The 22,068-nt window shown below is 43.2% G+C and overlaps 1 protein-coding gene across 2 annotated transcripts in view; it reads left to right on the forward strand.

The window, feature by feature from the left end:
• Positions 1 to 22,068, forward strand: part of MACROD1 (mono-ADP ribosylhydrolase 1) — a 1,161,618-nt gene that overhangs the window by 975,105 nt on the left and 164,445 nt on the right. For both annotated transcript variants that reach the window (XM_073605384.1, XM_073605383.1), the window contains exon 4: positions 4,959 to 4,988. In XM_073605384.1, the coding sequence (XP_073461485.1) occupies positions 4,959 to 4,988 (30 nt within the window). The remainder of the gene's footprint in view (positions 1 to 4,958; positions 4,989 to 22,068) is intronic.

The following is a 22,068-nucleotide window of genomic DNA, read 5'->3' on the forward strand; positions in this document are numbered from 1 at the left end:
ACATGCAGGGACGCCGGGTGGATGGATTCCGATAGGGGGGGGTGTTTTTTTGAAGCACGTGATTTGAGCCAGAGGCTCTAATAGGCTTCAAAATAGGGTGGTCTCGGAGCGAAGAGCACACCCAGTTGTGTGACAATAGCGAATTAATATTTGCTATTTTCACACTAAATCTCCCCTCCTCCAATCAGGAAGCTGGTCATGAGACAAGTTTCCCAATTGGCTGAAAGGAGAAGCAACCTTTTTGGCCAAGGGGGAGAAAGAAGACGCATGGAGGGGAAGGCTGACCCAGCAGCCACCATGATGGCTCACTCGCAGCGCCCCCCCCCCCCCCCGGCTCGGACAGGGGTGGGAGGAGGACGGGAGATCGTAGTCATTCTGGGCAGGCAGGACATCTGCCTTATAAGGTAAGGAGGTTGTCCCTCTCCCGTGGGGGTGGGGGGTTGGGCTGTGGTGTGCCCCACAATAATCTCCGGGGGGGTGGTGTCGAATTTTCGAGCACCAGCCGCCACTGCCTGGACAGCAGAACTAAAGTTGCTGCATCACTGAGACTGCTGAGAGGGCATTGCTGCCATTGACCTGTTGCTGCTAGCAGAAACTGAGCACATATGGACTGAACATCCAACTAGCAGTCTTTTTCACTGCATGCAGACTTTACTGGGACTGTACTCATATGCGCCACCGTAAAGACTGGGCCCCAATGCCATCCGGCTGAAGACCTAGAAGACCTAAAGCAAAAGACTATCTCCCCAGATAGTTGCCCTAGAAGAACTTTACTTGTCCATAGTAAAAGGTACCTCTGCAGGAAGTTCTGGGTCTTATGCCCCGTACACACAATCGGAAATGCCGCCAGCAAAACTCAGATGAGAAGTTTTGGTCAGAAAATGCAACCGTGTGTATGCTCCATCGGACTTTTGCTGGCGGAATTCCAGCCAGCAAAAAATTGAGAGCAGGTTCTCTATTTTTCGGTCGGAAAAAGTTCCTATCCGAAAATGCGTTTGTCTGTATGCAATTCGGACGCGCAAAAAATCACGCATGCTCGTAAACAATTCGACGCATGCTCAGAAGCATTGAATTTTCTCGGCTCGTTGTAGTGTTGTACGTCACCGCGTTCTTGACGGTCAAAAGTTCAGAGAACTTTTGTGTGACCGTGTGTATGCAAGGCAAGCTCGAGCGGAATCCCATCGGAAAAGCCATCATACCTTTTTCCGACCAAAATTCAGATCGTGTGTACGCGGCATTAGTGTAGCATTTCAGACAGAGTGCACTCTAAACAGTATAGCCTAGTGGTTGCAGGAAAGTCATCACCATTTTTCTAAGCTGCTCTAATACTGTAACTTCTTTGTCTAGAGAACTGGGTTTGACCTACACTCTGCTCGTTCATGTATGTGCCATCTGCTTTAATTTATTACAAAATAATGCATTTCTTTATTCTTAACCTGTCTGGTGGTTGAACAAGCTGCTCTTGTGGAGGTAGCGATACACATAGCACTGGACAGAATTTGTTTTAAGTTATTTTAAGAAAGAAGTCCTACATAAAATATAAAAAGGTGAACAATGAAATTATTCACAAAGTTTAAAAAACAGAAAAGGGTAGTGGGATTGGGGACCAGCAGGCATGAGATTTGGGTGTGAAGGATTTTAAAATATCTAAAGCCCAAACTTTTTTTTACAGCTGATCACCGCACAAAACTTTCATTTAAATATATTCCTCAATAGCCACAAGGAATCGAAATCTATTTTATGTGCACCAGGCACCAAATGCCTTTGCAAACTCAGATATTATCTTGCTGTGCCCCCTTTAGGCAGATTTAAGCTCTCACTAGAACGGAAATTGAAGGAAAATCTAAAATTTAGAGTTGTCACCTAATTAGGAATAGAGGTCTTCTGATGTGGACACTTTTTCTGGTGACAACTGTCCAAGAGGAAAATCTTAATGTGACACAGATGGCAAGAAAATCTAGATATACTTTAAAGTAGTTGTAAAAGCTGGAGGTTTTTTTTAACTTCATGCATTCTATGCAGTAAAATAAAAAACCTTCTGTGTTTTGCTCCCCCCACAGCCCTACCCAATACTAACCTGAGTCCCCTCTTGATCCAGCGATGTGCACGGGAGCCTCAACTGTCCAAGGTCTCTCTCTCCTGATTGGCTAAGACACAGCCTGCTGTCAATTACAGCCAGTGAGCTAATGAGAGGAGAGCAGGGGCGTGGCTGAGCCATGACTTTATGTGTCTTAGGAATGCATAGAGTGGGGCTCAGGAGCGAGCACATTCCAGTGCCCCCATAACAAGCGGCTTGCTATTGGGGGCTCTGGTCAAGGAGGGAGGAGCCAGGATTGATGGCGGGGGACCCCAGAAGAAAAGGATCAGGGCTGCTCTGCGCAAAACCTTTACACAAAGCAGGTAAGTGTGACAAGTTTGTTATTAAAAAAAAAAAAGCTGAAGCTTTAACATTATCTTAGTATCTTTAATATTTGGCTCTGTAGGTTGCTATGTGAAACATGGTCATATACAACATCTCCCAGATATAAAATGACCGCCTTCCCACCCTATTGGAATCATGGGTGCTTCAAGGGTGCAGCATTCAGTTGTTGATTGGCTGTGTGAGTGGAGGTCGCACAGCAGCAAAATTGATTTAGGGCAGAGGTCTCCAAACTTTCTAAGGAAAGGGCCAAATTGCTGTCCGTGAAACTGTGGACTGTGCCCAGTGGGAGTAAACAATGCCTGGTCATTGGTATTAAGGGGAGAAACAAATGGTGTCAATGGAATAAATAGTGCCCCATTTTTGTTGTCAGTGGAAGGAATTAAGCCCCATTGTTGGTGACAGTGGCAGGAAGTATGCTCTACTGTTGGTTTTAATGGCAGGAATAATGCCTCAAGGGCTGGATAAAGGCAAGCAAAGGGCTGCATCTAACCCAAGGGCTGCAGTTTGGAGACCACTGATTTAGGGGGACCTATCAATGAAGATACTGCCAGTCCCATCCACCATCAACACAGAGGGACTCAGCAGAGCACACTGGCAACATGGCAGTGATGTTGCCACACTTGTAGTTCACTCATCACTTTCTCCAGCCTCATAATCTTATGTCCACATCTCTGTACGGACCTGGAGCTCAGGGTAAGCAATACAAGAGCCTCTACATTGAACCCGCAGCACAGCAATGCTCAGCAGGCCTGAATGTAGAAATGTAATAAATGCACATTTTTTTATTTTAGCATTGTTCATGCACTTTATTGCTTTCCAAAAGATGGACTATGCATTTAAAGGGCTATCTCGCCTTTTGAGAAAAAATGAAAAGGTGAATGAACACTGTACATCCTAAACACCCCTTGGTCCCCACTGCTCTTGCCTCCAGTTTCACCATCCACAGTCCAGTGCAGCAGTCCTGGGTTTTAAAAAATGCACCCTTCTTCCTTTTCTTTCCCTAGGAAAGCTTAGACGGATCAGAGTGGTTCTTATTGGTCAGCATGATAACATGCCTAAACTGACCAATTAGAACCATCCATCCCAGTGTCCCTTGGAAAGTAAGAAAAAGCACAGCACAGTTATTAAATCCCAGGACCGCTGCACCGGGCTGCATGGATGCCTAAACTGTATCACCCGCAGAGGTAAGTGTAGTGGGGACCAAGGGGGGTGGGGGGCGGTGGGGACTAGGGTGAACAGCATTAGTTCACCTTTTCTGATTTTTTTCTGAAACGAGAACATACACTTTGGGATTGCGTACTAGCAGAAACAAGGTACTTTGGGGTTGATTTACTAAAGGCCAATAGATTGTGCACTTTGCAGTTGCTCCACAGCTTAGTAAATGAGGTAAAGCTTCACGTTATGAGGCATACCCAATCACCTGCAAGGGAAATTTAAGAAAAAAACAGCATTTGTGCTTGCACGTGATTGGATGATGGAAGTTTGCAGAGCCTCCCCTCATTTACTAAGCTCTGAAGCAACTGCACTTGCAGAGAGCAACTGCACTTGCAAAGTGCACAGTCTAATTTGTCTTTAGTAAATCAACCCCAAAGTGTAACCTAGATCCCTACTGGGTCAGCTACATACTCATTTCTGACGGATGGAAACAACTGTATCATGCTGTGGCTTGCTTTCCATGCTGAAGACTCATAGGTAGGACTATGTAGCAGCACCCTTGGGATCCAGAGCTTGAAAAATGTGATTGTGTATGAGTCTTTTAGTTGCAATAAACTAGAGTCATAAGCAACCATGTAGCGCTAAATCCTCCCATTGGTAAATGGTAGTGGCTTAAGCCATAGGGACTTAAAATTCTGATGGTTGTTTCCTTTGGCCCAGTTATCACGTCATTGATCAAAACGTTATGCAAGAAGGAGCTTTTTTCCCATAAAGATTTTAAATGGATGGAACTCCCTAAACACTATATTAGATTGTGAGCTTGGTAGAGCAGGTGCTGCAGACCGGTTTATTCTTTTGGCATTTATATATAGCCAGAGTGCTCTTTTATTGGCAAGGGAATGTAACCTCCTCTCTTTTTCATGTAGCTTGTGATCCCTGTTTCCCTTGTCGCTCTATCTTATTTTGCCCTCTGTATTAATCTAACAAACGATGTGCCCTCCAGTGCTGGGAATAAGGGAACTCTCATTAATTATACTCAAGATACTGGAAAGGAAGAGGGGGTGCAAGTAAACGAGATGAGAAAAATGGATGCAGGGAAGAGACTTCTAAAAGACTTCTTAACTCTGACTGAGTTAACCTTTTAGCTGTTAATTGTTCAGCAACACTCTACATTTCTGAGAGATCCTGTTCCCACAGGCAATAAACATGCCAATATACCAAGAGAATTGCAAAGTATGTTTTTTTTTTTTTTGCTTTATTTCTTTTGCGTTCTGCTGTTAATCTAACAATTTTTCTTTTTCTTTTTTTTCCCCCCTATTTTCTCCTTGCATTTCCCTTTTCCACCCACCCTTCTACCCATCTCCCTTGCTTTCTCTCCTAGCTAAGAATACCCTCTTGGGAGGTGGAGGAGGTAAGTCTATGTTTGTTTGGCTTCTGTTCCCTGTGAGACACATTACATTCTATTCATGTGTCAGCAATAGAAAACACTAGCTGTCAGCTGTATTTCCATCTGCAGCTCTTAGCAGTCACAAAGCTTTACTCTAGTAGCATGCACAGTTCATTGAAATTCTGGGGTTCTAAACTTTACACGGAATGCACAAATAAAAAACACACAAGGTTCTATCTGTAGTTAAAACAGATAGTACAGTGGTTACAATGCAGGTTCAAGATGTAAAAAGCCTTGCAGAGTTTTTTGATATGTTGACTGACAGCTGATAGGACTTACATTCTAATATTTTGTGCTGCTGATCTGGTGTAGGCTTTAGTTTAATCGTAGTTCATTAGGTTTTCATATACCTAAAAAATGTACAAAAGAAAATACAAAAGAACCAGTTATGCCCTGTACACACGGTCGGAGTTTCCGACGGAAAAAGTGCGATCGGATTGTGTTGTCGGAAATTCCGATCGTGTGTAGGCTCCATCGGACTTTTTCCATCGGAATTTCCGACACACAAAGTTTGAGAGCAGGCTATAAAATTTACAACAAAATCCGATCGGGTAATTTCGATCGTGTGTACACAAATCCGACGCACAAAGTGCCATGCATGCTCAGAATAAATTAAGAGATGAAAGCTATTGGCTACTGCCCCGTTTATAGTCCCGGCGTACGTGTTTTACGTCACCGCGTTCAGAACGATCGGATTTTCTGACAACTTTGCGCAACCGTGTGTATGCAAGACAAGTTTGAGCCAACATCCGTCTGAAAAAATCCATGGATTTCGTTGTCGGAATGTCCGATCAATGTCCGATCGTGTGTACAGGGCATAACAGTGGTCTCCAGAGCGTAGCTCCCAAATGTCCCTGATTTAGAGGGACTATCCCTGATTTGGAACAAAGTCCCTCTTTCCTTTTCATTTTTCCCTCATTTTGAGTCTGATCTATATAGTTGTATATAAAATGTACTATTTATCTTTCCAAAAGTGTTTCCCAGTGCTAAAACTTTCTCCCAATTTCTAAATTGCTGCATTTGTAAATTTCAAAAGCCATATAAAGTAATAGTAGTGGTAAAAAAAAAGCAATTGTGGGTTTAACTAACTTTTGTTTGTACAATTCTCATTTAAGGGGACGTGGCAGTTGGGTGTCCTATGCCTACATACTTTTGCTAATAGGTGTCCCTCGTTCCCATCAAAAAGTTGGGAGGTATGCCAGAGTCACATAGTGGCATACAATACAGCAGTGTTTCTCAACTTTTTTTAGTCAAGGCACCCTTCAAAATTCCACACAATCTCGAGGCACTCCATTTTAAAATGTAAAAAACTAACTGTGACGGGAGTCACTTTGGGCGGGGGGGGGGCTGTGGAACCCAGCTTACCTTAGAGGGGTCAAGAAGCTCCTTTTTCAGCTCCCCAGGCCCCTCTTATGTGTAAGTAACCCTGTGTCTATTAGGGGCACAGGGTGACCGAGAACCCCAGTCTGGTCTGATCTAACGAGACTCACTACAACCACACTGGATTCTGCATTTCGTTTTACCCCTGAACCAGCCATGTTGTCTATGTTTAGAACACTGACATTGGACATAAGAGTTTCCTCGAGTATCCTTTCCACTAATAAAGTTGGCTGCGTGCCCAGTTTTTGTTTATAAGATGTGTTGAAATGTTTGAATGTACCTGTATTGCTATAATGTTCAACGCTAAACCATCTGATGAAAAAGATTAGAGTTTAAAATTTAAATAAAAAAGGCACGCATCTCCATGCTGATACATGAAGGTGCAACCATGTGAATTGTGAGTGGATTGAAAGTTCTGGGGGATGAACCCCTAAAAATTAGTCTCTAAAAAAAGTCTCTAAATGGAGGCTGTAAAAGGGAGCACGGCTGCTGGGGAACCCGATCACTGTGAAAAAAAAGAAAGCAAAAGGAGGAGAGAGAAGCACCAAGGCAATCCTTTATACAGCATAGGAATTTATTCAGTATATAAGTATAAAACAACACTAAAACTTGTGTGAACAATGTTGGAGCACTTGCAGAGTGTAGAACGAGTGGGAACTTTCACGTGCAGTGTCACAGGAGCACAGGAGGACCGCCGGGAGGTCTCTATTGAGGGATCCATGAGTGCCATGTGTTAGCTGCAGATGGAGCCTCAATAAGCCTCGTGTAGACACTGACTGTGTGTCTCTGGGTGGGAGTGGTCCAGGGCTGTCAAACTGGGGAGCCGCCCACACGCTGTCTGGCCAATCAGAACGCGTTTTGAAGGCACGACCATGCCTTCTTCATCGGCTAACACGCGGTGCTCGTGGATCCCTCAGTGGAGACCTGCCGACGGTCCTCCTGTGCTCCTGTGACACTGCACGTGGAAGCTCCCACCTGCTCTAGCACTCTGCACGTGCTCCAACATTGCTCACACAAGTTTTTAGTGTTGTTTTATACTTATATACTGAGTAAATTCCTATGCTGTTTAAAGGATTGGCTTGGTGCTTCTCTCTCCTCCTTTTGAATGTACCTGTGCCTCATGTTATTGGATGTACAGTTTACCCCACCCTGTGTCTCTATGCCAACAAGGAAGGGGGTTGTCTCCAGAGATATATACTTGTGTCTGTTCTTCAATAAAAGTCTTATGCTTTAATTCACCCTACACTGATGTCTCGACAAGTGACTGTGTGAGCTGAGGGATCTTGGATCATGCTGGTATTGGGCAAGGGAAGCTCATACGGAGGACATACTCCTCAAGAGTACAGGGTCTGTCACATAAACTAATAGTTTTGCATAATGTAGCAACATCCACATGCATAGAACATCCAATATTAGCAGTGATTTATTCTTCCAAAGCAAATTTTTTCACACTGGTACTGATTAGTATTCCAATGTTTCTCTTATCCCTCTTTCTCTCCCTCACACTGCTAATGTGATCCTGGTGCAGAAGGGGAGAGGCAGGTACCCGACGTCCTCCTTATCAACCAATTATACATTGGTTGTTAGGACACTGGCGGCTGGAAGGCTGGAATGGTGTACAATGAAAAACTGTGGCTTTGTACAACTATTAGGAAGGCTTTATCCACATGCTGGCTTGTATACAGTTTTTGGGCAATTTCTAGGTATTTTGCCATGGCAACCCTGAAGACACTTGAAGGCAACCCTAGGTACCTGGACACCCTGCTTGAAAAAGGCTGCACTACAGAGCAGCCTTTCTCATCTTTTTCAACACAGAGGAACCCTTGAAATAGCTTTCTGGTGGTCAGTGGGAAGAATGCTGCTTACACTTGTGGTCACAGGGAGGAATTGCGCTTCTGCAGATCACTAAAAAGACCAATGGCGTTTGTGGAAACTTAGCTGTGGGACAGAAATTGCTCATTGCTCAAGGAACCCCTTTGGAGAAACCCTAGGGTTCCATGCTATAAAGACATACAGTATAAATACAAATGTAAATGCAATGCATTGAGGTACATGTATACCAATTGTATGTAAGTAAAATTACTTTAGTTAATTAATGTTAAAGTGGAACTAAACTCTCCCAGTCTACATTAACTATTTTTAATCCTTACGCTGCTAACATTAGAAAATAGATAGAAAGTTATCATTTTATTTGATTTAACTTTTTTCTTTCATTTGTTTCCTGGTTTCTGCCAAAATTATGTCATACATCCCAGGAGTCTTTATGGTCATTTTTATTTCCTTTCATATGGAGGAGGGGCTTTCTCAGCTAAGCGCATTCCTGAGCTATGAGCAGGTGGATTCCAGGAATAAATGCTATATAAATCTGCCCTTACTCAAAATGGCCACCGCTAGAAATGCTAGGGGGTGTTTTTCAAAGTGATTTCTAAACAAAATAAAGCATGGAGACATGCATGGGTGAATTTGCATTGAATATTAAAAATGAATGAAATAGAGTTTTCAGTTTGTGGTGCTTAGATACAGTTTAGTTCCACCTTAATATGCTGTAGGGTTTTCATATCTTTTACCTGCCTGTGGATTGTTGTTATTGTATCTCCTTATCTTAAAGCAGTATTAAATGCAAAAACAAACTAAAATACATTGTGGCTTAACAATCATTAGGTGGCTGCAATGTTATTTTTTTTTTTTAGGCTTTTTCCCTCTGTTTTCCCTGGTGATCTGGCCAGTAACAAACCTCATGTATTAGGTTGCCCCCAACCTGGGATGGATGAAGGAGCAACAGAGACACCTTTGGACAGCAGCATTGTCAGTCTAGGGGAGGGGAGTATTAGATGTACTCGCAGATTTAGCTACATTAAATAAACTGAAGCCAAACTCCAGCTCAAACGTTTTTAAGCAGTTACAGCACCAGTTTTGTTCTTTTTAGGATAAGGTTTTACATAAATGAATATATGCTAACTATTGTAAGAACCACTGTCAATGGTTAACTCAACCCTTCAATTGCTACATCTGCAGGACAGCTTTGACCATTGTAAAATAACAGACTTACTGGCTGGCTTACTAGGTGAAAATGAGAGCAAGAAAGCCTAAAAAAAAGAAAATGAATGCAGCCATCATATCCAAGATTTAGTAAGCTGCAATTTAATACAAATTTGCTTTTGGGATTAATACAGCTTTAATATGAGATTGTATAGTGTGCCATAAAATGATTCAGCTAAATAAAAAAAGGGGGGATGGTATGGAATTGTTTTTAAAGATACAGGATAATAGGTAAGGGTATGGAGCATAGAAAAAGAGTTGGTATGGAGGGTTGGGATGGGAAGGATTAATTTGTGAGCTCCATAGAGAGTGATATCAAGGACTTCTTCACCACCAACGCTTCAGGGGTAGGGTAGATGACTATGTTTGAATTTCTGGCCTCTTTCAATTGTCCACTGAAGATAAAGAGGAAATGGAGAGTCCCATAACTGAGACGGAAGTTATGAAGGTGACGCAAGTAATGGAGATGAACCGAGCTCCTGGTCCAATGGCTTCCTCTTAGTTTATTACCAAACTTTTTCTGCTCACCTAGTGCCCAGACTGGTGCATTCTGGCAACGCCTTGTTGGATTGCAAGACCCTGCGCACAGCTACTCTTTGTGCACACATCACCCTAATCCCCAAGGAGGGAAAAGATGGTTCAGACTTTGCGAACTATCAACCCATCTCCCTGCTAAATGTGGACCTTAAGATCTTCAAAATATTTTTAGCCAATCAGCTTCTCCCATTCCTGCCTTCCTTGGTCCATAACAATCAGGTGGGCTTCATCCCAAACATGGAGGCCAGAGATGAGACCCTGAGACATATCGGTTTGGGAGCCAACATGTGTACTTGGGTAGATGCAATTTATTCTCATCCAACAGAGGCACTGGGAGCTAACAAGGCATTGTCGTCTACTTTTCTTTTACAAAGGTTTTATTGATAGAAAAATGAATAAAACAGACATATGCAACAATGTGATGGTTACATTGAACAGAATATGAAGGGAGGATCCCCGCCAAGGGATACTATATTAGTGGTACATTATTCATCATTACAAAAATATAGAAAAATAAGAATATATATAAAGACAATGAACAATTACATTGTATCATAGCAAAAATGTAATCTATGTCCCAAAATATGTTGTTCATTGGGTGTATATATAGAGTAAATAATAAAGGAGAAAGAAACATAAAAGGGCGCATCCACTCTTATATCAACCACAAGATAATTATGAATAAAAGAAATAAAAATAAGAATGTGATCTAGTTTATTAATTTTTGGTTGACTCGTATTACTGTAACCATCATAAGTGAATCGACTCCTTAATAACAAGAGTCACAAAGGAGATTACATTAAAAGACAAAAATGGTGGAGAATAAGTTGACAGCAGAGAATAGGGGAGAATCAAAGAGAAAAAGAGAAAAGAAACAAAGGGGAAAGGCAGAAAAGAGGAAGGAGTCCATTCTATTGGGGGGGGGGGGTGCATCCAGAGGCCTCTAGATTGACAAAAGCAGGTTATCGAACCTGGAGGGTTGGTTGTATAATATCCATGGTTGCCAGAAATTTGCTGTGCATGTCAGAAGCCAGGGACGTTAGTTTCTCATTTATCATTATGTCGTTCATTCGATTTTTCACTACTTAAAAACTGAGTACAGGGGTTTTCCAGGACCGCGCAATGGTCAACTTAGTTGCATTAAAAAGGTGTAGGGCCAATTGACGTTCTGGGCGAATAAGTTCCAGGATTGGTCTGCATAGAAGGGCTTCATATGGATCTCTCTTCAGATTAGAGTGGAGCATATTGCGTAAAAGGGGTATAAACCCTGACCCAAAGTCTACAAATCTTGGGACATGTCCACCAAATGTGAGCCATGGTGCCTTCTAGCGAGCAACCCCGGAAACAATGAGAAGAATAGGAAAGGATAAAACGAGCTAGCCTAGCAGGCGTGCAGTACCATCTATAGAAGACCTTGTATACATTTTCTAAAGTAAGAACATTTCTAGAGGTCTTTGTAAGGGATATCGTCATAATCTGCCAGTCCTCTGGGTCCAGCTGTTTACCAAGGTCTTCCTCCCATTGGAGGTGATATGATCTCACTGGGGGTTTCCTACTAGAGATGATGGAGGAGTAAAGTAGGGATATGACCCCTGGGGAGTGAGGGGTAACTCAAGGTGTATGGGGTGGGTTGAGCCCGTATAAGTTGTTGAAGGAAATGTTTGATTTGAAGGTAACTATAATGTTCTCGTAGGGGTATATCGTGAGAAGATCTAAGCATTTCAAACGTGAGTATCCTCATTGGGGTGAACAGAGAATGGACATCTGTGAATCCATTATCCGCCCACCACGAGAATTGTTTAGGGTTATCACAGCTGGGGGGGAACAGCGGGCAGTGAATAAGGGGCAATAGAGGTAAATGGGGAGATAATAGGCCTGTCGAATACTTAACAGAGTCCCATAGGCGTAGGGAGTGAGACATACATGTCCCGAACCCATGGGGCGCTTCAATGGTGGGAGTCAGGGTACAGAAGATATGGGTATAGGGTGTGATACGACCAGATCAATAGTGGCCCACAGCGGCATTTGATAGGTGTCATGGAGGCAGGTTAATGGAGCAATGCTCGCTGCCGTATAGTATGCCTGAAGATTGGGGACCGAAAGACCCCCATTGATCTGCCGGGCATACAAAATCCGCTTATTAATTCGGGGGCGAATAGAACCCCATATAAATTTCAAAATTTTGCGTTGATGGATTCCTAATATGTAAGAGGGGATTGGAACAGGTAATACTCAAAAAAAATACAGCAGTTTAGGGAGGTAAGTCATACGGACCGCTGAGATGCTGCCAAACCAAGACAATGGGAAGTGGGACCAGGAGGATAACATTATAGTGAGTTTCCGAAAGAGAGGGGGAAATTTAGCCTTACATAGACCATCATATTTAGGAGTGAGACGTATACCTAAATAGGGTAGTGAAGGAAGCCATCGAAATGGGAAATTTTCTTTTAAAGAGGTCAGTTCTGAAGGGGAAAGATTTACAGACATTGCCTTAGATTTTGTAGGGTTAACCCGTAAACCCGAAAGACGCAAAGGTCTCTAATAGGGAAAACAGGTTAGGTAGTGAGATTCTAGAAGATGTCATAGTCAATAGGATGTCATCTGCAAATAAGGAGATTTTGTGAATAGAGCCGCCACTTCAATACCTTTTATATCTGGATGTGAACAAATCGCCTCAGCCAGCGGTTCCATCGCCAGGACGAACAAGAGTGGCGAAAGTGGACAACCTTGTCGGGTGCCCCTACAGATAGGAAAAATAGAGCATTCAAACTCATAGTATTTAATTCTAGCTTGAGGGGTGTCGTACAATGCTGCCAACCAACGCAAAAACGAAGTACCAAAGCCATAGTGGCGGAGTACTGTCATGAGGTATGGCCAGGACAAGGTGTCAAAGGCCCTGTTCACATCCAGCGACAAAAGCATAGTTTCTAGGGAACGCTTATGGGCGATATGCTATGATTGAATAATTCTCCTGATAGCGTCCCCTGCCTGTCTCATTGGCACAAAACCCACTTGGTCCTTTTTGATTAAGTGGGGAAGGAACGAATTTAATTGATTGGCCAAGATTTTGGTAAGGATCTTCATATCAGCATTAATCAAAGATATGGGCCGGAAGTTGGCCCATGAGGTATGGTCACGGTCAGGCTTCGGCAACATCACAATATTAGCTGTTAGAAGATCTGACGAAAAATTCTGGCCATTTTTGACGGAATTATACATAGCCGTCAAGGGGGCGGCTAACACCTCCACCAGTTTTCTATAGTAAAGTGCCGTGAAGCTGTCTGGACCTGGCCTCTTCCCTATTTTTAATACTTGAATACATTGTTGAACTTCCGCTTCCTGAATATCACGGTCCATAAGGTCCACCTGTGTCTCGGATATTGTAGGTAGGGAAATGTGTTGGAGGAAATCCACCCTATCCCGTTCAGTCGTAAGGTCTTGGGCTGAGTATAGGGTAGTGAGTCTATGGCGGAACTCGTCCAATATACGGATCGGGTTACTAGTAAGTAAATTATGTCGAGTGCGTAAAGTAATAGGGGTGGGTTTGGAATTAAATGTACGTAATCTCTTGGCTAGCATCGCATTTGGTTTGTTAGCTTTAATGTACCAATGTTGACGAGACCAACGCAAAGTGCGTTCTGCCTGGTCTGTAAGACATAAGTCTAATTCTGTGCGAGCCTGGTCCAAAAGTCTACGATTTGCTGGTGTGGGGGATTGTTTGAAAGCTGCTGAAATAGAGTCCAGTCGGGATTCCAATGTCATCTGCAATTTTTGCCTTTCTTTTTTGCGTTTTGATGCTATCTGAATTATATGCCCTCTGAGCACAGCCTTATAGGCCCCCCACAGGGTTACTGGTGAGGAGACAGAGGTGGAGTTAAGATGAAAATATTCAACTGAAGTGTTTAATAAGTCCTCGTGAATATCTTGCAGAGATAATAGCGAGTCATTCATGATCCAGGAGCAATGTTGGGGGTTATGCACTAGAGACCGGCACACTACCAGAAGGGGATCGTGGTCCGTCCAGGGGGCCGCTAAGATGGACACTGATTCTATTAAAGGGAGATGTTTTCTAAGCATTATTACATGATCAATTCTAGAGTGTGAATGGTGAGGGTGGGAGTAGTATGTATAGTCTGTGTATCCACCAGATCACCGCCATGGATCCACCAGATCATGACAACGCAGGGAATGTGAAAATGTTTTCGCTGCAGAAGATGCGGTTACTCTTTCAGAGGGGTATTTATCCAATACAGGGTCCAGGGCCACATTTGAGTCTCCCGCCAACAACAGGGTCCCCCTTTGGTGCGATGTCAACAGAGAGCAGATGTGTGACAAAAAGGGTCCCGGGTTAGAATTGGGAGCATAATAGGTCAGTATGGTTACCTCTGCATCTTGAATACTGCCTACAAGCAGGAGATATCTACCTTCAGGGTCAGCTATCTGTCTATCACACCGAAAAGGGACCGACTTGTGAAAAGCTATTAAAACTCCCCTCTGTTTGGTCAGGCCATTGGCTAAAAACACTTGGGGGTATTGGGCGGCAAAATATTTAGGGCAAGGGGTGGAGGAAAAATGAGTTTCCTGTAAGCATGCAATGTCAATATGTTGTTTTTTAAGGTATTTAAATACTTTTACCCTTTTTTGTGGCAAATTCATTCCCTGAACATTTAATGACAACCAGTTTAATGTCATGGTGGAAAAACAGATAAAAGCTTACCTTTGGCTCCGGATGCAACCCCCATGGACTCAAGGGAAAGGGAAGAAAAAAATAAAAAGAAACGTCGTGGAAAAAAAGGAAGAAAGCAGTGAAAGAAAGAAGAAAGAGAGGTAAGCACTGTAGAACTGAGAAAATCTCTGAAGAAATATGTTAGATAGAGCAATAGTGCAACTTGGCGTGGTTCCATAAACCCACCAAGAGGTCGTTGGTTGGCTAGGATCATAATCCTATTCAAATACCGACACTTTGAGGGCGCAGTGATCCGCCTGGCCCACTCGGCTTACTTAAACTTTGAATAGAAAAGCACAAAAATGCCTAACAATAAGCACTAAATATAACATAGAATAAATCTTGTTATTCGACACGAACAATAAAAGATGTGGTGTCAACTTTTAGCTCAGGAAAAAGCTTGGAAAGTCCTCTCGTGGGTCCCTCCGGAGAATCCAGGGAGAGCCCGCAAGAGGCACCTGGCATAGGACATAAGCAGTTCTGGCACTGGAGTCCACTTCCAGTTTGAGAAATTGACATAGCAAACCATATTATCCAAAAAATGAGTGTACATTATCAAACTCGCCAGGGACCATCCCTGAAAGCTATTGGGGATAGGGGCGTTCCCGGCCACCCAAAATGAGCACCGGGAAGGCCCCCAAACCGTGCAGGTAACCACTAGTCAGGGACTGCTCCAGGACATCCGCCCGCCCCGCAACCGCAGGCCCCCCCACCCTGACCGCCATCAATCTATTTGGTCAGCCTAGGGCAGCGGGCCCACACCCGACAGGGCAGGCCACTTAAAGTGTAAACAATAAACATAAACACAAACTAAGAGAATAAAACAAATAAGGTTCGATACCAGTAACACGGATGCAGAAAGCCGATCTCAGATCGTGAAATTTCCCTCTGCAGTCTTGGACTAAGTAAGTCACAATTGTGGAAAATGCCTGAGACATAACTCAGGCCTCCGGGAAAGCGAAAATCCTGATTGTAAGGTGGGTCAGTTCCTCATCCAGTGGGGACATCTTGGTAGCGTTGAGCTTGAAGCGAACTGAGGGCCTGGGAGCCATGTTGGGAAGCCTGTGTAGATATGCGGGGTGGCTGCGCTATCAGCGGACGAGAGGACGATGAAAATGGTTGCCCTTGGGATGGAGGGAGGTCCAGCTGCAGGTCCTGGAAATGGCGTCTCAGGTCGGGCAAAGAGGATACTTGGACTTGACGACCACGATAGGAAAAAGACAGTTTAAAGGGGAACCCCCACCTGTATTTAATACCTTGAATTTGCAGGATCTGAAGATAGGGTTTTAAGTTCCTTCTTTTCGCAATTGTGACCGGGGATAGATCCGCTAACAACTGAAGAGAATGCTTTTGAAAGGAGAGATCCGAGCGTTCCCTTGCAGCTTGCAAAAGTCTCTCTTTAGTGCGGTAAAAATGTAGCTTTATAATAACATCCCGTGGTGGGCCTTCCCACCACGGAATATTAGGAGCAAGGGACCTGTGGATGCGGTCGAATTCCAGGCGCTCCAGGGGGATTTCAGGGGCCAGCCCCTGGAAGAAGGCCGTGGCCGTGCCCTGCAAGTCAGTTATGACCTCAGAAATACCAAGGATTCTAAGATTGTCCCTGTGGGCCCTATTTTCAGAATCCTCTAATTTGTCACGCAGGACCTTTAGCTCAGCATTGAGTTTATTGGCTTCTTCATGGCCTTCTAGCACTGTAGTGGTTAAGTCCATTCTTTGTTCCAGCTGATTTGTGCGGTGACCTAGCTCTTTAAGGCCTCGAATAAGGTCAGAGGAGAGCTTGCGTGAGGCTGTAGAGATCACATTTCGCACTATGGAGCGGAACTTGGTCAGCATGTCCTCTGAAGCATGCTGCTCAGGGCTTACCAGATCAGAAGGGAACCGCTGCAGACTGTTTGATTGAGATGCTGGGTCTGCTGCAGAGAGCCTCGTGGAGTCGTCAGGCTCAGGAGGTTCAGGCGCCATCTTGCTCTTCCCCATTGTAGAACTAATCTTGTGTTGTTTGGGGTGTTTCGCATTAGCTCTTTGCGAGCGGGACATACCCGCGGGTGCTTGGCGGTGTCCGCTATCCCGGGAGCCCGGTTGCTCGTGTCTATAGGCGAATAGTGCTCTGATAGCCGAGTTAGTAATGGCCGGCGGCACGGAGTGCAGGGACTAGGCAGCCATATCCCGCGATCGCACGCATGCGCCCCCATTGTCGTCTAATTTTGCCCCTGTTTATTGTATTGACCTTGGAGCCCCTTTTATGCAGAATCAGGGCCAATCCTGATATAACAGGACTTCAGAGCGGGACCACACACCATAATGTGGTGGCTTATGCTGATGTCCACTGACGTAAAATCAATGTCCATAGGTCGTGGGTCCTAAATATTAGTTTGACCTCTGAGGCTCTTCGTCAAATTCAAGCTGACTTTCCTTTTACTTGGACCCAGAAGAAAATTAAATATTTGGGCAATTACCTTACCCCTTCCCTGTCTGAGAAAGTAAATTTGCTAGCATCAACCAGGATGGATTTAAAATGTTGGCACCAGCAAACTTTTCCCTGGTTTGGGCGTAACAGCATTCTGAAAATGACAATTCTATCAAGACTTTTATATCTTTTACAAACCCTCCCAGTAGCCATTCCCTGCTCTTCCCTCCATGCGACAAAATTCTTGAACTTTTTTATGGGCCACAAAACTAAGCATATTTCATACTGGCTTTTTGCCCTGCCCAAGGAGACGGAATTGGCTTCCCAGACCCCTTTAAATATTATTATGCAGTTCATATCAGACTGGATCAAACACAAGTTGGAAATGGGCTGGGTAGGCCTGTAACAAGACATGTCACAATTTCCTCTGCAGACACTTCCGTGACAGACTACACCTCTCCTGCTAGAGGTGAAGCTGCACCCTACGATAGGGGTATCAGAGCAGTACTGGCCAAAAATTGGCTGGCTAAGGTATACTCCACGGACATTTACTCTAATGTCCCCAATAATAGGTGCCCAGGAATTTACCCCAGGCTTGGGAGATACAAGATTCAAAGATTTTCTTTTGACCAACCAATTCCGAGTTAAGCATTTTCTGATGGGAGGCAGATGGCGGTCCATTCCTGATATCCAAGCCATGATCTCCCTCCCTTTGGATTCGTGAAGGGCCATGCAAATACACATTTTTTAAAGTACTATTAGATTGAGTGAAGTGAACCACAGAAGGATTTTATTTTATTTTTTTCCAGAAGGATTTTTCAGTTCGAACCGCTATACTCACATATCGAGATCCTACGCTCTGATTAACAAGCTACCGGAGGACTTTGTTTCTCCCTTCCTTCAGAAATGGGAGCGAGATTTGGACAAGACTTTGACACCCGTGCAAAGAGACCAAGCCCTTTGCTTTGCTCATCGGTCCTCCCTCTTCAGCAGATTTCAGGAGGTAGGATATACGGTAAACTGCTGACTCGTTGGTATTGGACCCCTGCACTTCTCCATAAGATCTATCCCACTGTATCTTCGTTATGGTGCCACTGCCAATAGGAACCTGGCACATTGCTACATATCTTTTGGTCGTGCCCTCACATACATCCCTTTTGGGCAGATATCAGACGGCTGATTCATAAACTTGATATATTGCTGGAGGTGTGCTCTGAGACATTCCTACTAATCATAACCCCATTCTTGAGACGTAGCTACAAGAAATCCCTCCTGATCCACTTGCGTACTGCTGCGAAGGTTTGCATTCCACAATAATGGAAACACACCAATCTTCTGTCAGTTGGTCAATGGATAGCTGTCGTAAATGAGATTAATGATATGGAACGGCTAACAGCTGCTATGAAACGTAAAGAGGAGCAATTCTGTAAAACATGACATTATTGGTTTAACTTTTAATATTATTATTATTATACAGAATTTATATAGCGCCAACAGTTTGCGCATCACTTAACAAAATAAAGGCAGACATTACAGTTACATTACAATTTGGTACAAGAGGAATCAGAGGGCCCTGCTTATTAGAGCTTACAATCTAAAAAGGGAGGGTCAATTGATGCAAAAGGTAATAGCTGTGGGGGATGAGCTGATGCAGAAAGTAAAACAGTGTATTAGTTAGAAGCAGGATAGGCTTCTTTAAAGAGAAGGGTTTTCAGGGATCGTCTAAAGATGGATAGATTAGGGGACAGTCGGACAGATTGGGGTAGGGAGTTCCAAAAGTTCGGAGAAGCTCTGGAGAAATTCTGGAGGCGAGCATGGGAGGAGGTGACAAGGGAGCTAGAGAGCAGGAGGTCTTGTGAGGACCGAAGAGAGCGGCTTGGTTGGTTAATATCAACAAGACTATGGTTTGTACTGTATCTATCCTCATTCCAGCTCAGTAACGATTAGCCACTCTGTGCCTTTGGCATTTTTTTTCCTCTTTCTTTCTCGCTATTTTCTCCCTGTTTCCCATATATATTACTACTCAGGTTAAAAAAAATGCACTTTTGGCTTAAGCCTAAATGGGTCAGACCCCCCGCAAATATACTGGTACTGTGTGGTCAGGTATGATTTATTCCAGGGGCCTTGTTTTGCACTACTGTTTGCTTTGTGATCAGATCTCTAATGATTTAGGAGATGTACAAGATGACATGGTCCCTGATGTGCATTGACTTTACCGTTGCTCTTATTCTTATGTACCTTATGATTGTCATTGTTCCGCCATGTTGGCAGGCTACTTTCTGTTGTACTGTACTATGTGATTTGCTGAAGAGTGAAATAAAATCTATAGATGAAAAAAAAAGAACCATAAACAAAAGAGAAAAACTGTTTTTTTGCGGCGGTGTGCACTTTTTATTTGGCTTAGAATCTTTGTAAGGTTAATTGCTTCTTTTGTCTTTATTGGGAAGATTTCTGCTCATTTGCTACTCTTTCTGACACTCTTTCTTACATTTCCCTGCTCTGTCAGCAACTAAAAAAAGGTTTTGTCTTGCTTATGACAGTGCAGAAAATAAGATGTAGATTACCAAAATTAGTACTGTACAGAACACTTTAACAAGTGGACTATACTGTATAGCTATTATTGCATTTATTTACCCTCTTGCCAACTGTGTAATGCATATATGCAGCAGCAGGAAAGGTGCACTTTAATGCACGGCTGCCACACATATGCATGTACAGCAGCCCGAGAGCATGTTTACTGCAAACTTCCAGCACACTGAGGCCCCTTTCACACTGGGGCAGGGGTGGCGTCGGCGGTAAAACTGGGCTATTTTTAGCGCCACTTTACTGTAGTTTTAGCGGCGGTATTCGGCCGCTAATGGGGGGGTTTTACCATGAGAGCCAAGCACAGCGGTCACATGATACAGAAAAACAGAAATGGAAGGTGCGCACACCTAGTGCATTACCAAAGATAATTTAATAATAAAAATGTTTTATATAAAAGTGGGTACTCACAAAATGCAACTGACAAAAGGCCATAAAAACAATGCACGGACATGCACAGAACACGCGTTTTGGGGGCACACCTCCTTCCTCAGAGCTAGGCTGAAGGGAAGGGGTTGTGCCCCCGAAGCACGTTAGCTGTACCCCGTGTTCTGTGCATGTCCATGCATTGTTTTTATGGCCCTTTGTCAGTTGCATTTTGTGAGTACCCACTTTTATATAAAACATTTTTATTATTAAATAATGCACTAGGTGTGCACTTCCATTTCTGTTTTTCTTGTGGTTCCTTTCGGATTACCCCATCTGAGGAAGGCAGCATCCACCCAGTTTTAGATACCATTATATACCTTTCACACCACCATTTTATTTGATATCTGTTACTCCACACCTTGGAAGACCTATTAGCGCTAGAAGTGACTGTGTTTTTTGTATCTCTACATGATACAGAAAGGCCGAGTTATAGGGTTATACACTTTTCACCCAAAGGGCTTCTTTCCAGTCACGGAAATCTAAAATATTTCTTGTACTATTCTCTTGTAAGGTGAAGAGGGATTTATCCAACAGTTTCTTCCTGTATTTTAATAATAATATTATACATCTGATGTCAACTTCTTCCACATATGCTAGTTTGAGATACTACACTACCATGTCTACACTAAATATATTTTATTCTAAATTGTACGGAATATAGAGACATGAGTGAAATGTTGTATTTCAGTAATTTATTGTCTGATATGTGGCAGCGGCAGTGGAATGCTTATGCGTCTGTGATGATACTCCAATACTTGTCTCAAGCAGAGATTGCAGATTTTTTTCAGCTGCCAACCTGCCTTTTGAATAAATAATTAGAAGCACCAAATGTGGGAAGCAATATGTCCCACCGAAAAGAAATCCTTATCAGACATTCAGGTTTTTAACAGTATAAGTTGGAATGCGTACATTTCTCCATCAATTTACAGGTCTAACCAATTTATTTATCTGGGCAAGTCCTGAGGCCATTAAGACTTGGTTACAATCCAAACTTTGATTACAATTGCACCCGATTTAATTGAACCCAGAGTAATCCAAGATGATAAAAACAAATCATTAGACAATATATTAATGGCAGCACAACCGTAGTTTTGTATGTATTTTTATATTTTATGATTATTTTAACTCTTAAGTTTAAGGTGTATATATAATCTAAAATCTATAGCTTCTTCGGGTCCTAGGTCACTTCCAGGGCAAATTAGCTTGGCAAAGCAGCAGCAATAGTTCCATCACACTGTAACAGACTTTTCTATTTAGAGCTGCTGTCAAAAAAGGCAATTCACCTCACACCACAGATGTCAAGGACAAAGATGTGCCAGTATAAAAAAATTTGCTGTAGGCATATGTCACCAGGAAGAACCAGAGAGGATACATGGATTTCTCTACATATGTTCTAGATCAATGGTTCTCAACCCAGTCCACATTCCCCCCAACAGGACATGTTTTGGGAATTTTTCTTAGATAAAATAGCTGTCCAAAATACCAAGCCATTGACTCTAATTTAAAGCACCCGTGCAAGGTAAAGGTAAACCTGCAAACATGGCATGTTGGGGGTACTTGAGGACAGGGTTGAGAACCACTGTTCTAGATCACTGAACTTTGAGAAAGAACAGCATGTCTAATCAATGAGATCATATTACTGACCTATGTATGAAGATAATTTAAAACTATACCTATACACTTGCTTGTTCATGCATATAGCTAAACAGCCAATGTAGAATCTTGCAGATACTGGGCAGGAAATTCAGTTAGGCTACATGCACATGGGCGCATTTTTCCATACAGCGTAAACCGGCTGCATATTTTTGGTGCCCATAATGTCCTGGTGCTGCGTACAGCCGCCCATAGACATGAAGGCCACAGGTTCATGTCAGGGACATTAGGCTCATGCATGTGCACTACTTTACTCCAATAGCGGTTGAAAGCTGTGTACAGGTACT

This window comes from Aquarana catesbeiana, linkage group LG11 (genome assembly GCF_042186555.1).
Source record: "Aquarana catesbeiana isolate 2022-GZ linkage group LG11, ASM4218655v1, whole genome shotgun sequence".
NCBI classification, from domain to species: domain Eukaryota; kingdom Metazoa; phylum Chordata; class Amphibia; order Anura; family Ranidae; genus Aquarana; species Aquarana catesbeiana.